The sequence below is a fragment of the Stenella coeruleoalba genome, assembly GCF_951394435.1.
Source record: "Stenella coeruleoalba genome assembly, chromosome: 19".
NCBI lineage: Eukaryota > Metazoa > Chordata > Mammalia > Artiodactyla > Delphinidae > Stenella > Stenella coeruleoalba.
Genome location: NC_137165.1, coordinates 1,940,124 through 1,954,239, shown reverse-complemented (window position 1 = coordinate 1,954,239; position 14,116 = coordinate 1,940,124). Strand labels below are relative to the sequence as shown.

The 14,116-nt window shown below is 64.4% G+C and overlaps 1 protein-coding gene across 3 annotated transcripts in view; it reads right to left on the bottom strand.

The window, feature by feature from the left end:
* The window catches only part of SLC5A10 (solute carrier family 5 member 10), a 55,111-nt gene extending 41,619 nt beyond the window's left edge, over positions 1 to 13,492 (bottom strand). For 2 of the 3 annotated variants that reach the window (XM_079905742.1, XM_079905743.1), the window contains exons 1-8: positions 13,109 to 13,492; positions 12,093 to 12,164; positions 11,727 to 11,831; positions 11,337 to 11,396; positions 10,531 to 10,635; positions 4,666 to 4,771; positions 4,289 to 4,369; positions 2,662 to 2,867 (exon numbers count right to left, since the gene is read on the bottom strand). In XM_079905742.1, coding sequence (XP_079761868.1) covers positions 2,662 to 2,867; positions 4,289 to 4,369; positions 4,666 to 4,771; positions 10,531 to 10,635; positions 11,337 to 11,396; positions 11,727 to 11,831; positions 12,093 to 12,164; positions 13,109 to 13,222 — 849 coding nt within the window. In that variant the 5' untranslated portion in view covers positions 13,223 to 13,492. Of the gene's footprint in view, positions 1 to 2,661; positions 2,868 to 4,288; positions 4,370 to 4,665; positions 4,772 to 10,068; positions 10,201 to 10,530; positions 10,636 to 11,336; positions 11,397 to 11,726; positions 11,832 to 12,092; positions 12,165 to 13,108 lie in introns of those variants that run through there. The other variant, XM_079905744.1, reaches the window with a different exon arrangement.
* Positions 13,493 to 14,116: the final 624 nt, after the last annotated feature.

Below are 14,116 nucleotides of genomic sequence, written 5' to 3'. Positions count from 1 at the left end.
AGGCAAGGCCGGGGCCTCCCCGGCAGCACCCTCCCAGTGCCTCTCTGCACAGGCCCTGCCGGAGGCCAGCTCCCTCTCCCGGCCCGGCCACTGGACCTCCCCGAACCGCTCTGTCCTCGCCTGCAAGATGTGACATGACCCCCGACCTGCAGGGTTGCTGCAAATCCTGGATGAGGCCGCGTGTGGACGGCCAAGCCCGTGCCCGGGTGGCCGGCTGCGAGTCACCAAGTTTAGGCGTTCATCAGGGCCACCTCAGGGTCAGCCACGGCCCTGTGCCGCCCAGGAGCATTTGGACCCCTTGGCTGTGAGATGGGGACAAGAGAGCCCACGGGAACACGGGGAGAAACGAGGCAACGGGGCCCATGCACTTGACACTGCACCTGACCTGCGCGGGAGCCTGAAAAGTGGTGGCCGCCACGAGGACTGACCCAGCTGCTGCCTGAAAGACAGCCCGTCTGAAACTGCAGCAGCGGCAGGTGACGCGAGGAGCGCCGGCACCACGGGAGCGGGCAGGCCCCAAGGCCCCTCGGGTCTGTGCGCCTCCTGGGGGTGCTGACTGAGCGGCTGAGGTCGGGGAGGGGTGTGGCAGCTCTCTGCCCACCGGGCCTCTGCCTCCTGTTTATTGGGTTTGCTGGGCTCTGATGTCGCCTACGCACTGTGGCTGAGCTGGGAGACACTGAGAAGCCTAAAGAAAACGAAAAGCGCCCGTGGCCCCGGCACACAGAGCTGCCGCTTGCCGCTGGCCACACCGTGGGTGTCCCGGGGGCTGAGGAGAGTCCTGCCAAGCCCCCAGGGCCCAGGAGGTCGGTACCACGCAGGCGGGGGTTCTGGTCCAAGGCCCAGCAGTCGCCCAGGCAGACCCAGCCTGAGCAGGACGATGCGGGGGGGGAAGGCACTCTGGACCACCTTGGGGTCAGCTGCCTCCTTGTGTGACCTTCTTATCCAGGAGGCAAGCCCAGTCCAGCCCTGACCTCCAGGCCACTCGCCTGGCCTTCATGGGAGAATCTCCTGAATGCTGCCCCACCCAGAGACGCCAATGCCATGCCAGGCCATGCTGAGTGGGGAGGGAGTGAGAGGTGCCCTGGGGCAGAGGGGCCCCGGCTGGCCCACAGGGCAGTCTAGACACTTCCCCGCATGCCCTCCACCGCCGGCCTTTCAACCAGCCCCTCGCTCACCCAGGCCGGCGGCCCCCAGGCCCCCCAGGGGTGCTAGGCAGACACCTGTGGTGGGCGCAGCCTACAAGGGACTCTCCGGCACCATGTCACAGATGGGAAAACTGAGGCCCAGCCTCCCAGGGTTCCTGGACCCTCCCAACATAGATTGCCTCCCGCCGTCACAGCCCAGGCAGGGTCTCCCAGCGAGCACACAAAACACCTGTGCTCGGGAGCTGCAGAGCGCTCCTCGCCGGGCAGGCACTCCACCCTGGGCCTCAGCGTTCTGGCCTGTGGATGGGGCCGCCAGGCCTGCCTCGCAGAGAAGCTGCCCCCCTTCACCCCACAGTGACTGGCTGGGTCGACTCTTGGGCTGGCTGCCTCGCTCCTGGGTGGGGCCCTCGAGGCCACGGGTCCAGAGGCGAGGACGGTCATCAGGCCCGTGCCCGCTGAGGCTCTGGTGCTCACGAGGCCCCTTCCCGCCCAAGTGCCACCTGGAGCTACCCGTGGCCCTCGAGGCAGGCAGGGCGGGGGCATCGTCTGCTTCTGCCCAGAGAGGGAGCAGGGCCGCCTGGTGCCACCTGGTACGTGCCCAACTTGGGAAGGCCTAGAGTCAGACTCCGGAGGAAGACCTAGCCGCCACACTCACCACACACGCGGGCGCAGGGGGAGGCACTGTCTCTGGCATCCCCGTCCGTCCCTCTTACGGAGAATGTGGAGGAGGGGGGCGGGGCATGGGGAAGAGTAGGCGCTGGCCTTAGTGCGACCTCGCAGGCGGACCGTTCCCCTGGGACACGTGGGGAAACCGAGGCACGGAGGACTGGAAGATACTTGTCTAGGACCACCCGTTGGTGAGTGGCAAGGCCAGGAAGCAAACCCAGGTGTGCCGGCTGCAGCCTGCCTGGCAAGGGCCCCTCAGGAAGGGGCAGAGCTGCCCCAGTCCCTGGGTCTCACTCACTCTGCTCTCTCTCTCTCCCAGGGCCAGCGGTTCCACCACTACCGAGTCCCTAGGGATAAAGATGCCTTCCCGCAGCCGTCGAGGACCCTGGGACCCCCGCAGTACCGCCCCGCCGCCAATGGCGCCCAGAGCTCTGGCAGGAAAGTGGGCCCGGCTGTGGCAGCTCCCCAGCACTGGCAGGCCAAGGGTGGCCCGGAGCCCTGTGAGCTGCCGGGTCCTGGGACCCCAAGACTGGCCCGAAACGCCAGCCCCCAGGCCGACGTCAGGGCCGCCGAGGAGCATTCCAGCCCCTTCGGAATCCCGTACTCCAAACTGTCCCAGTTGAAGCACCTGAAGGCCAGGATGGGTGGCCAGTGGGCTTCATCCGACTCTAAACGGCAGGCCCAGGCCCCCCGGGACTGCAAGGACCCCTAACACCTCGTGCCCGGGCCTGAAGCCACGCCATCCACGGCTTCCACCCCAGCCCGGGCTCACCGCGCAGGTGTTCCCTGGCCGCCCTGACCTCCAGAGCCACCCTGGAAGAAAGGAAGGGAGGGAGGGCGGTGACCTCACCTGGTCGGTGCACCAGTACCAGGTGGCCATGACGGTCAGGCCGAAGGTCATCCCGGTCCACGGGAGGTCCCCCGTGGAGGGGTCTCGGAACATGTGCATGGCGTCTGCCCGTGGCACGTGGCAGGTGGTGTTGGAGATGATCCTGGATGGGACGGCCCGGGCGTAGGCTGGCGCCAGCTGATCATACCCGCCGATCTGCTCGAAAGCTGGAGGGGGTGGGCGGGACAGGCACGGTTGGTGGCTGGCGGCCGTGACTCCCAGCCCCACTGCCCTCAGCTCACGAGTAACTTCTTGCATCAAACTCAACTTTTCCCACTTCACCTTTTCCAGGGTCTGGAAAGGTATGGACGTAGAGGGTTTTAAAAAAGGTGAATTCAAAGGACTATTTTATTTGTATTTAAAATGATAATATTAAATGAGCATTCCACACGAGGGCACCCCAGTGTCCCGCCGGCCTCTGGACGCCCACCAGCCTCAGGTGAGGAGCTCTCTGCCAGGCTGTCGACCCAAGGAAGCAAACGTGTCTTTTCTTGGCATTCGAGGACCTTCCTGAGGAATCTGAAGGGCTAACGTCCTGACCCAGGGGCTTCCAAAGGACATGACTTCGGCAGAGCTGAGTATGGCTGGGGGATGTGGCACTGAGAAGGGACACAGAGTCCCCAGAGGGGCAGGGGCACCACCAAGGCTACACCGCCAGGCGGCCGGCGCGAGCCAACCACGTTCACCCCCTCACTGCTCCTGTCTGCCTCGGGGTCTGGGCCCACCTGTGGCTTTTGCTTTGTCTGTGGTCACTCCCCCGCCCCCATCCAGACCAGGCCTGGCTGCTTGGGTGCCTCTCCCGCAGTGGGCTCCGGGTACACAGGCCCCTGGTCTGTGAGGAGGCTGGGCAGCCACAGGCCCCACTCCCCCGCCTTCCCCAGCAGGCGGCCCGCTGCCCGGACTCTGGGCTCCCGGCACCAGTGCCACCTGTAGCCCAGGCCAGGCCAGGGGGAGTGCTCAGAGCGAACGGACGAACACCAGACACGGGTTGGAAACTGCCCAGCCACAGGGTCCTAGAGTCTGAGTCTGGAAGAGACCGTTTGCTCTCCGTGGGATCCTCCTGGCTCTGCTTGCATACTTCCCGGGATGGGGATCTCACTACCTCTGGGGCAGCCCCCACCCCGAGCTTCCTCCCTGTTCCCAGACCAGGAGATCCAAACCCCCCTTCTCTCCACCTTGCCTTTGTCCCGCTGGCTTCTTGAGATCTTGGACATGCTTTGAAGCAATGGGGGCAGATGTCCAGGCAGGTCTGTGGTCTCCCAAGTGTGTCTGCACACCCACCTGCAGCCCTGCTCCCACTGAGCCCCGAGCCCGCGTGGGTGCGGACAGCCCTGCCTCCTGAGTCAGGTCCGCAGCCAGATGCCAGCCGGCCCGGAGCGGGTGACAGAAGTGCCGCTGGGCAGCAGGGGTGGGAGGGGAGCAGGCCTCCGTCACCCAGGGGAGGCCGGTGGGGGGCTGACTGCCTCGTGGCTTGACCTTGGCTTGACCTCATGAGGCCACCCACCCCCAGTGCGGACACCGGGCCCTGACAGGGCGGCACCCAGACCCCAAAGGGCTCGCTGCTGTGACAGCCCCCATGGCCTCTCACCTTTGACCGTCAGGATCACGGCTCCCACCACCATGATGAGCGTTTGCAGGGCGTCTGTGTAGATCACAGCGGCCAGGCCCCCTGTGGGTGGAGACGAGAGAGCTGGAGGGGCCCTGGCCTCGACAGGGGAGGGACAGGGAGGTGAGCAGAGCTCCGGGAGGGACAGCTGTTCCACATCGACGTCCCCTGCCCTTGCACGGGTGGGTGAGCTGTGGACGCAGCAGCCAGGCCAGCGGAGCCAGCTGCTGAAGCCCAGGTGCCTGACACGAACTGGCCAGGTCCCAGGCTGTGGGAGGGGGCGGCCCCCTGCCCCCCACCAACCGCTCGGGTTCCCGTGCGTGTCCACAGGCCACACCTGCCACCCGCAGGCGCCGTACCTGCGATGGTGTACAGGGCCGTGACGGCGAGCATGAGGATGGTGGACAGGTAGAAGTTCCAGCCCAGGCAGATGTGCACGAAGAGGGCCCCCGCGTACAGGTCGATCTGGGGACGGGAAAGGGGTGTGTGCACGGGCCCGAGGTAACCGCAGGACCCGGAGCGCCACACACCCGACGTAGAGGAAGAAGGGGAGACCCCCCCCCCACCTTCCAGGGACTGTTCTGAAGGGGAGGAAGTCCTGGCTGTGGACAAGCAGTGTGCAGGGGACGTTGCTGATGTTAATAAAGTCCTGAGTGCCCTCTGCCCACCAGGGAGCGGTGTTGCTGTTCAGTCTGGCCCCTGCCTGGGGATGGAAAAGGGAGTCCGGGAGGGCTTCCTGGAGGTGGGGGGTCCAAGAAGACGAGTGAGCCTCCATCTCCAGACCCACGTCTGTCTGGGTCCCTGGGTCCCTGTTCTCTGCTCCCTGTTAAGCAGGGCACCCCAAGAAGAAACCAGATGTGTGCCAGGGGTGGGCTGGGGGAACAGAGGGGCCGTCTCACTTATTGACCCACCATGGGGTTGACACTGAAGCCAGGACCACGGCTCAGGCCGAGGCTACTTCCTAGGGCTGAACTGGACACAGTCCTGCCATCCCAGGCCCTGGGGCAGCACAGAGGCAAGAGTTGAAGCCCTGGGGCGAGTCTTCTAGCCTCAGCACTGGAATGGGCCTTACGGACCACAACTGCCCGCCCCTCCCCACTGCGCAGTGGGTGCCCAGGGAAGGAGGGAGGACCCGATCCTGCGGGACCTAGGGCTGGGCCAGGGTCCCTCCCCGCCGCAAGTTTCCGAAACTGCCGTTCTGGGCTTGCTTAATGGCAGGGAGATAACCCAAAATACAGCCTTTGGGGCCAAGAGGCTCCTCAGAGAGCTGGGCAAGCCCGCGGGTTAGCTGAGCTTGCCGAGTGGGGGACAGTCTGCCCGAGGCCTGGGGCACCGGCCGAGCTAGGAGCTGACCAGCCCTGCTCGGAGTCAGGCTTGTGGAACCCCTGCTTCCCCCAGGCTCCTCCCCTCCCCTCTCCTGGAGAGGGCACCTGCCAGCGTGGGCACTCAGACGAGGTGTTCTCGGGAGTCGGCGGCCCCTCACTCTGGCCCCCCCACCCTCCGGCTGCGAGTGTGTGTGTCCACCTCCAGCCCAAGCTAAGAAGCCCAGAGCTGCTGGATATCAGAGCAGGAAGGACTCTCCAAGCCCCCTGCTCCGTCAGACCAGGGACAGACGGAGGCCCATGGAGGGCAAGCGACCTCCCCAAGGCGAGGCTCTGGCAGGTATCAGAGATGGAGGGGACCGGCGACGGAGCAGGGGGGCTCTAGAAAGTAGCAGCCCCTCCTCCCACCTGGCTGGCCTCCAGCCACTGCTCAAGACCACTCCCTGGACCCCATCTGCCTCAGAGGACAGCCCTGGCCTGTGCGCCCAGCCTCCAGGCTCTGGCCACGCATCCCTTTAAGCCCAGGTAAGTCTGGTCAACGCCGACATTCCACGCCAGGCACTTTGCTGCCTCCAGGCCTTGGCCCGCCCAAGTTCCTCTGCCCTGGGACCTCCCATCTCTGCATCTCATTGCTCAGGACTCAGCCCGCCCCGACGCCCTGCTCCCCAACTGCTCTACTGCTCAGGGACTTCCTTCCAGGGCAGCAGATCTGAAGAGTGATGCGTGGGCAGCGGGAACAGCACAGGCACAGGTGTGGAGGTGGGACTTTAGCCGCCGATCCCCTGGGGACCCCACGCAGCTGCCGCTGGAGGCCAGCAAATGTGCGGTTGCCTGCTGGCTCTAAAGGAGACCCCGCGAGGAGCCTCAGACGACCCCCGGCCGGCTCTGACCTCTCCTTCTGCCGACGGAGCTCCCTCTCCTGGGGCCCCAGCTGAGCTGCAGCCTGCTAGAAGCTAAGAGCCCCGCTCGGACCTGGGTCTGTGTCCCTGGTGAGCACGTCGCCTTACCTCCTGAGCCTCTGGGTAGAGTGTGGGTGCAGATGTGGAGAAACACAGGCACTTGTGCTCGGCCCCCTCTGGCCCTGCTGGCCTCTGCAGGCCCTGCGCAGGGCAGGCCGCGGAGGCGCAGGCGGGACCCCTGAGGGAGCCGCTCCACTCCATAGAGCGGGGCACGGGCGCAGAGGCACGAAGCAACTGGCCCAAAGCTGCACGGTTGTGAGCAGGGCTGCGGGCTTTAGGGCTGACCCTCGGGGCCCCTGAGAGGGTTGACCCCCCCTTCCTGCACCATCCCACGGGCTTGCAGGGGCCATGAGCCCCGGACATGGGAGGGAGCTGGGCTGAGCTGACCTGCAGGCTAGGGCTGCTCTGCTGGCTCGTCACAGCTTCTCAGCACCCCGAGTGCCCCACAGGCACGTGCCCCCTGGCTGGGCCCTGTCCTGGACACCTTCCTGCATGAGACCCTACTGCCCCCTCCCTTTGTGGATAGCAGAGAAGCTGGGCAGGTCCCTGCACTGACACTTACCACGAGTTTACCCCAAATCAGCCTGTGTCCCCAACCCCCAACCTCGCCCATCTCCACAGAGGCCATCACTGTCCCTTCAGTGTTCTGGACACGTCTCACCTTTGCCACACTCCCTGCACCCAACCCACCGGCCATGGCTGTTGATTCCCAAAGTACTCCTGCCCGCCTCCACTTTCCCCACCCTGGGCCCCATCCCTTTGGAATCCCCTCGCTGGTCCCTCCTGCACTCGGCTTGTTCAGAGGGAGCGCCGAGGTCTCTGCATCTCCACTCGCGCAGAATGAAACCCACCTCCCGGCCCAGAGGCCCTGCAGGCACCCTCTCCCCAGCCCCATCGGCTTCCCTCAGCAGCTGGACCACTGTCTGCAAAGCAAACCTGTCGCTTGCTCCTTCTCTTCCGTCCAGATTTCAGCCCTGCATTTGCTGCACTGATCACTCTTGTACCACTCAGTGTGGATGCACTGCTCTGCTGACTTATCTCATCTGCCTGGAAGGAAAAGTCCTTGAGAACGAGAAATGGGTTCATCATGGGTGCCCACCCAGGGCCTGGCACACAGTAGGTGCTCAATAAACAGGCACGTTTGCATAGACCAGGGGCTGGTACACTATAGCCCACAGGCTTGATCCCATCAGCCGCACTGGTGTGTCTTTCAAACGCCAACAGCAAATTTCAGTGGTGTGTAAGTGGCATGCAAAACTGAGCATACTTTCTATCTGGCCCCTCACGGAAAACCCAGCCGAGCCTGACATAGATGATTCCATTCAGTCCCATGAGGTGTGCCGGGCACCTAGTACCACTGGGGATACACCAATGAACAGAGAAAAAATGGGGGAGGCAGACTGTGGCCATTCTAATGAAATCATTCGGCGTAAGAAGGTAGCACGTGTGTGAAAGACAGGGGGCGCAGGTCTGCACCTGCGGGGCAGCCGAGGGCCTCGCTGAGAGGGTGAGCTGTGAAAGACCTGAGAGGCAGGGGCGTGAGCCACATGGATATCCAGGAGAAGAGGTTCCAGCCAGAGGACACAGCAGGTGCAAAGGCCCTGTGGCAGGGTCATGCCTCGGGTGTGCTCAGTGTAGCTGGAGTGATGTCTGCGTCGGGAGAAGCAGGAGAGGTGAGGGTCTTGCTGGCCACGGTTGGCCTTTACCCTGAGTGGCCTGGGGTGTCAGGCCGGGTTTCTCTATTTCCCAGAGCACACGGTGATGGAGCTCGGTTCCCCCCAAGCCCGTGTGAGGCCCCCTGCCACCCATGGCTTGCTCTCTCTGCACACCACTGTCCCCACATGGGGGCTGGCGGCAGGCGGGCCCTGTGGTCTCTGGACAGGCTGCAGCTGGTGAGGGTCCTGGGCGTTCTTGGGGCTCCACCCAGTGAGGTCAGGGCCTCTGGGGGCCGGCTGGGCACACACACTGCAAACAGCTTCAGCCCCAAACATTAGCTGGGGGGCCCCAGTCCCTCCCAGACCCAGCCCGGCAATCTGCATTCCTCCTGCTTCCCTGTCCACTTCATCCAGGCAGCCCCAGCCTTGAGGCTCCCCATTTTATAGGTGGGCAAACTGAGTCATCCCATCACAAAGTGGAGTCTGAAGTACCACGCCTGGCTCCTTCAGCGCCACACGGCAGCGCTCGGGCCCACTGGGCTCTAACGGTTGTCCCTGCCTGATTCAGCAAGTGGTGGCCACTCCCTAGGCCTCAATCGTCTTGTCTGTAAACAGGGCTGCACACGAGGTGGCCTCGAAGGATCCCCCACTTTGCCCCCCAACCCCGACATTCTGGACGTCCTGCCCAAGCTATGAGTGTGACGTGTGAGCTCTGCCTCAGAGCCACCAGTAGGACGAACAGGGGGGTGGGCGGAGACGAAACCCCTTCGACCAGGGGTTGGCCTCACCAGACTGCCCCCCGCCCCCCGCCTCTCGCCCCTGTCCCCTCCAGTCCATCCTCTGGGGGTGCCGGTGGCACTAACACAGACCTGACCGTGTCACCTCTGCTCAAAGCCTCCAGGGCCCCTGGGGCACTCCTCACTCATCTCCGACGGAGCCCCCTGGGCCAGGGCGGGAACTGCCACCCAAGAGCCAGCTGCAGCCCTCAGGTCTGCCTCAGCTGCCACCGCTCCCGGTCACCTCCCTCCCAGCTCCTCCTCTGCTCCCGAGGCGCCTGACCCCTGCAGTCTGGGCCTCCGGACGGGACCACCCCAGACGCGCCCTACGCCCGTGCACCTCTCTCCTTGGCGTTTGCACCCCCCATGCCGTGCGTACCCCCTTCTCCACTAGACCCCAACCAACGCAACCCCAGCAGGCACTGCCAACCCCTCTTCTGGGTCCGCACTGTCCCCCCCGCCCACCGTGACACACCTGCGTCCCCCTGTACTGAGGTCCTGCTGCCAGGGAGGCGCCCGGCACGGGGTGGGGGGGTGGGGGGGGCGGTGGGGGCGGTGGGGGAGGAGCCCGCGTGGGAACTGGGCCTGGAGAGCAGCGGCGCCGTCCTGGTCGGTAGAGGGAAGCCCCAGGGGAGAACTCTTAGGATCTGTCCAGGGAAGAAGGTGGCGCCTGCTCTCTAAACACCCCGAAACCCACCCAGAAGGAGACGTGCAGACGCGCAGCTCCGGTGAAGGCCCGGCCGGCCGAGGCTCCCGGGGCTGCAGGGGCCGCGGAGGAGGAAGCCCCGGCCACGCCCTCAGAAGCGCCAGGCCTCACGCGGGAGGAAGCAGGCTCGGGGCTGCGCGGGCTCGCTCGGCCAGAAGCAGGCCGCCCAGGCCCCGCCGACCACCTCTGAGCCCTCGCAGGGGCCGGAGCTGGAGCGGCTGGACGGCCTCAGGGGACCGGCAGGCACCGAGGACTCGGGAGGGAGAACCCGAGGCCTGGTGCTGCCGCGGAGTTCTCGCGCGCCGGGGACCAGCTCCCCGCCCTCCCGGCCTCCGTCTCCCTACCTGTGAAACGCAGGGTGTGGACAAGACGCGCCCCACGCTGGCCCTCCAGCGGGGCCAGGCCAGGCCCGCAAGGGAAAGGGGGCGCCGCGGGGTCAGCCTAGCGGAGGACTGACAACCAAACGGCATCACGGGCCAGAGACCTCGGGCTCTGGGCGCCCCCTAGTGGGCGGTCCCGGCTCACCCGGTGCCGGCCCTTAACCGTAACCCCTGACACCCCGCATCCAGAACCTGGGCAAAGCAGGAGTCACGGGGCCTGCGTTCTGACCCCAAATTCGCCGGCTGCTGAGCCCAGCCCCAGGGTGCTGGGCCAGCTGTGTGACCCTAGGCAAGTCAGTGTGCCTCTCTAGGCCTCAGTTTCCCCAGCTGTTAGACAAGGCAGAGACAGATCAAGGGATGTCAGGTCCCTTCGAGGACCCCAGAGCAGGGGTGTTCCAGCCAGAAGCTGGGGGTGGGGCAGCTCACCGATATCTTGGTGAAGACAGACAGCAGCAGCGACAGGACAGACAGGTACATGCGTATCCGTTGGCCTCCATAGCGCTTCTGGATGTATTCAGGCATGGTGACAATCTGGCGGGGGCACGGGGGCAGGGGTTAAGCGTGCTGCGAGACCACAGCCCATGTTCAGGACCGGGAGCTTCTCACACTCCCAACGCCAGGCCTGGAATTCCAGGCTAAGCGCTCTGATCACATCCTGAGGGGCTCAGGCCTGGGTGTGGCAGGCTGAGACAGGAGGAATGGATTCGGGGGACTGTGCCTGGGGGCACAGGGATGAGTTTGGAGGCTGTGGTGACAAATCCAGTGAGCTTCGGCTGGTTGGGGAAGCCGGCTGTGCCCGACTGAGACAACCAGGAAAGGGATCCCCTGGACTTAGTGACAGCCCAGCTGGGGCTGAAGGAGTGGTGGAGTCAAGGACAGTGTCCCCTGGGTGCGCCACCCAGGTGTGCAGCCCAGGTGTCTCACCCAGGTGTGTAGCCCAGTGCACAGCCCAGGTGTGCAGCCTGTGTGCTCGGGTAGATGCATCATCCCCCAGATGCAACACGCAGGTACAGCAGAAACCAACAGACGAGGCCCATGGGCTGAGGTCCAAGGGGACCTGTCTTCGTGGGCTGATGGGAATGTTAGTTGGACTAACAACAAACCCAGAACTGAGAGTTGTGGGTTCACTCACCTTGTGAGTGAAGCCAGGGGTCCTGCCCATCACCACCACCCACTCCAACCAAGGCCCGGACGCAGGCGGGGCTGTCCTGAGGCCCCAGGAGCAGACTCACCTCCGAAGAGATGTAGATGGGCACGAACACCCACGCCAGGGCCAGCAGCACGTACGTGGCCTGAGGGGGACAGAGGCAGAGTAAGGACAGCAGACGCCAGGGGTCTGGAGGCCTGAGTTGCCAGGAGAACCTGGGGCGGCCCCGCCCCCGCAGCCCTATAAACAGACAGCCAGGCAAAGGCTCACGGCTTCCCGCGGCTCTTCAGCATTCTGAAGACCCAGCTTCCCCAGGAGCGCCGCCTGCCTGGACGCTGGCCACGCCGGTTGCTGGGAGCTGCCCCTCTGGCCACAGAGGGGTAGGCTCTGATGCAGCCCCATCCAGCATCTCTCAAGGTTGCTGTGCTTCCTCCCACGGCCCCACACAGCCTGGGCCCGCCTTCCAGGAGCTCACATGCCACTCGAAGCCTGCCACCGCCAGGCCTCCAGCTGCACCCGAACCCGCCAGTCCGATGAAGAGGCCCGAGCCCTCGCTGCTGGCAAAGAGGGAGGCTCCCATCTGGAGGAGAGAGAGGAAAAGGATCTAGCAAGAGGCCCACCCCGACTCCGAGCCCCACCCTTGCCACGTTTTCCAGCACCCCAGCTTGGGGACCCCCTGTCAGTCTCAGCCTGCCCCATCACTGCCTGCTTGGGCTGGCCTGGGGGGTGACGTTGGGTGAGGAGGACACACAGTGACCGCAGGGATGCAGATGAGGGCTGACCTAGAGATCAGATGCGGCCCCACTGGAAGGAGGGGCGGGAGGAGACAGGGTGTACTCACCGGCCCCCACGTCATGTCCCGGCCCGCCAGGAAGTAGCCGCTCACTGTGTTCCTGCTGGCCCGGCACGAGGACTGCAAGGACAGAAGTGGAAACTGGAGCCCTCGCGTGGCTCGTGCCGCTGCTGCGGAAACAGTCCGCTGGCTCCCCAAAGACTTAGACACACAGATTATCCCGGGACCCAGCAAATCCACTCCCAGGATACAGAGAACTGGAAACAGGTGCTCGAGCAAAACCTGTACTTGAATGTTCACAGCGGTGTTATTCACAACGCCAAAGGGTGGAAACAGCCCCAGTGCTCATCAGCTGATGGCGTTAGGAGTAGACAGGAGGAGGCCCTCCCCTCCGTGCAGGGTCCTGGGGTTCACTGCGCAAGCCCCTGTCCCCTGAAGCCCCGGGGTTCACCTGTAAACGGGGCTGGCCTTTGGCCCGGGGCTGTGGGAGAGTTAGGGTGATGTGCACAGTGCCTGCATAGAAGGGGCCCCGCTGCTGCCTGTGATGACCAAAATCGCTTCTCTCCTATCAAAGGCGGGAGAAACTGGCTTATGAACTAGGCTAGGCTGGTGGACACGGAGTTGTCAAAACAGAGACCCCCAGGTCCTGCGCGCCCCTCCCCGCCTCTGGATTCTGGCCCAGCTGGTTTGGTGCAGCCGAGAACCCCTGTGATTCTATCGTTCAGGGCGATGTTCGCCCAGTGAGTCCATCTGACATCGGAGGCGAGGCCAGGAAGACGGCGTGCTGTGCCCGGGCCCCCAGCGTGTCAGCCGCATAGAAGGCCCCAAGCCTCGCACTCGGCCTGCCCTTAGAGAGACTTCCTATTCCTCACTTTAGAGACTGAGAAGCTGCTGCCAGAGAGGGAAAGGGGCTCGGTCAAGGCTCCGACAAATCTCCCCCAGGGCTGGGAGGAGGACCCCGCGGGCACCAGGCCTCCAGGGAGAGGATGCAATGCCTAGGGACGTGCCGGCCGGTTCCCGCACCCCACTGCCCACCCCAGCTGGTACCACCACCGTCCTCTCACCCATATGCCCACGGCCACGTTCAGGGCAAAATACACGGTTATGATGGTGATGTCGACCACGCTCAGCTGCGGCCCGGGGGCGTGGGGGCCGCTGGTAGAGTTGTCCGCAGCCATCCTGCAGCAGGGCCAGCTCGAGCGCGAGGGACTGAGGCCAGGCCAGGGCAGAAAGGGCTTCCCGGCAGGAAATAAATTGATGATTAAACCGAGCCGACGGTGCCACCTCCTGCCCACGGTGTGGCCGCGTGCAGGGAAGCTGCTTCAAAGCGCAGCTACATCTCCTCCACCCCCAGTGGGGATCGAGGGAGTGGGGAGCGCTCGGGGGAGGCTCGGGCAAAGTAAAGGGAGCCTCGTGGATCCAGAGGCAACCAGAATCGTCCCAGAAAGGGGTCGTGACTGAATGGGTGGCTGAACCTGTATGTAATTCGGATAAGAAGCACGGAGGGTTGGGGACAGATGCCCCACTTCTGGGGACACTACCATGATGGCAGCCACATCCTTCTGCACCCAGCAGGCCGTGAGTGGACCGAGAGGGTCCTGGGATAGAGACTTGCGTCACATGGTTCACTTCCAGCCACGGCAGTCCTGGTCCTAGAACACCCTTCGCTGGACAATAAAGGCCTGTCACCAAATTTCCTGCTCCCTTTTCTAGACCAGTGATCAGGCCAAACCGTCCCATCCTGACCATCCCCTTGGGTCCCCAGGGTCTCCCAGGACCACAGATACTGGGTCCTAGTATCCAGCAAGCGTCTGCCAGGGGCTGAGAGCCACCCTGCTTAGCTCTTCTGCACACTGTCCCCTTTTGCGCTCAGAGTAGGTGGTACGGGTCACAGTCAAGGGACGAAGGCAGGAGGCTGGCCACCTGTCCCTGCACGACCACTTGAGGGCCAGAGCTGGGCTTCAGCTCCACATCTGACCCCAGATGCTCCCTGTTGGTGGCAATGATGTCTCTGGTTCCACTGGGTCCTTCCTGCTCAGATTGCTCACTAATTAAATCAGTGTGTACAGCCG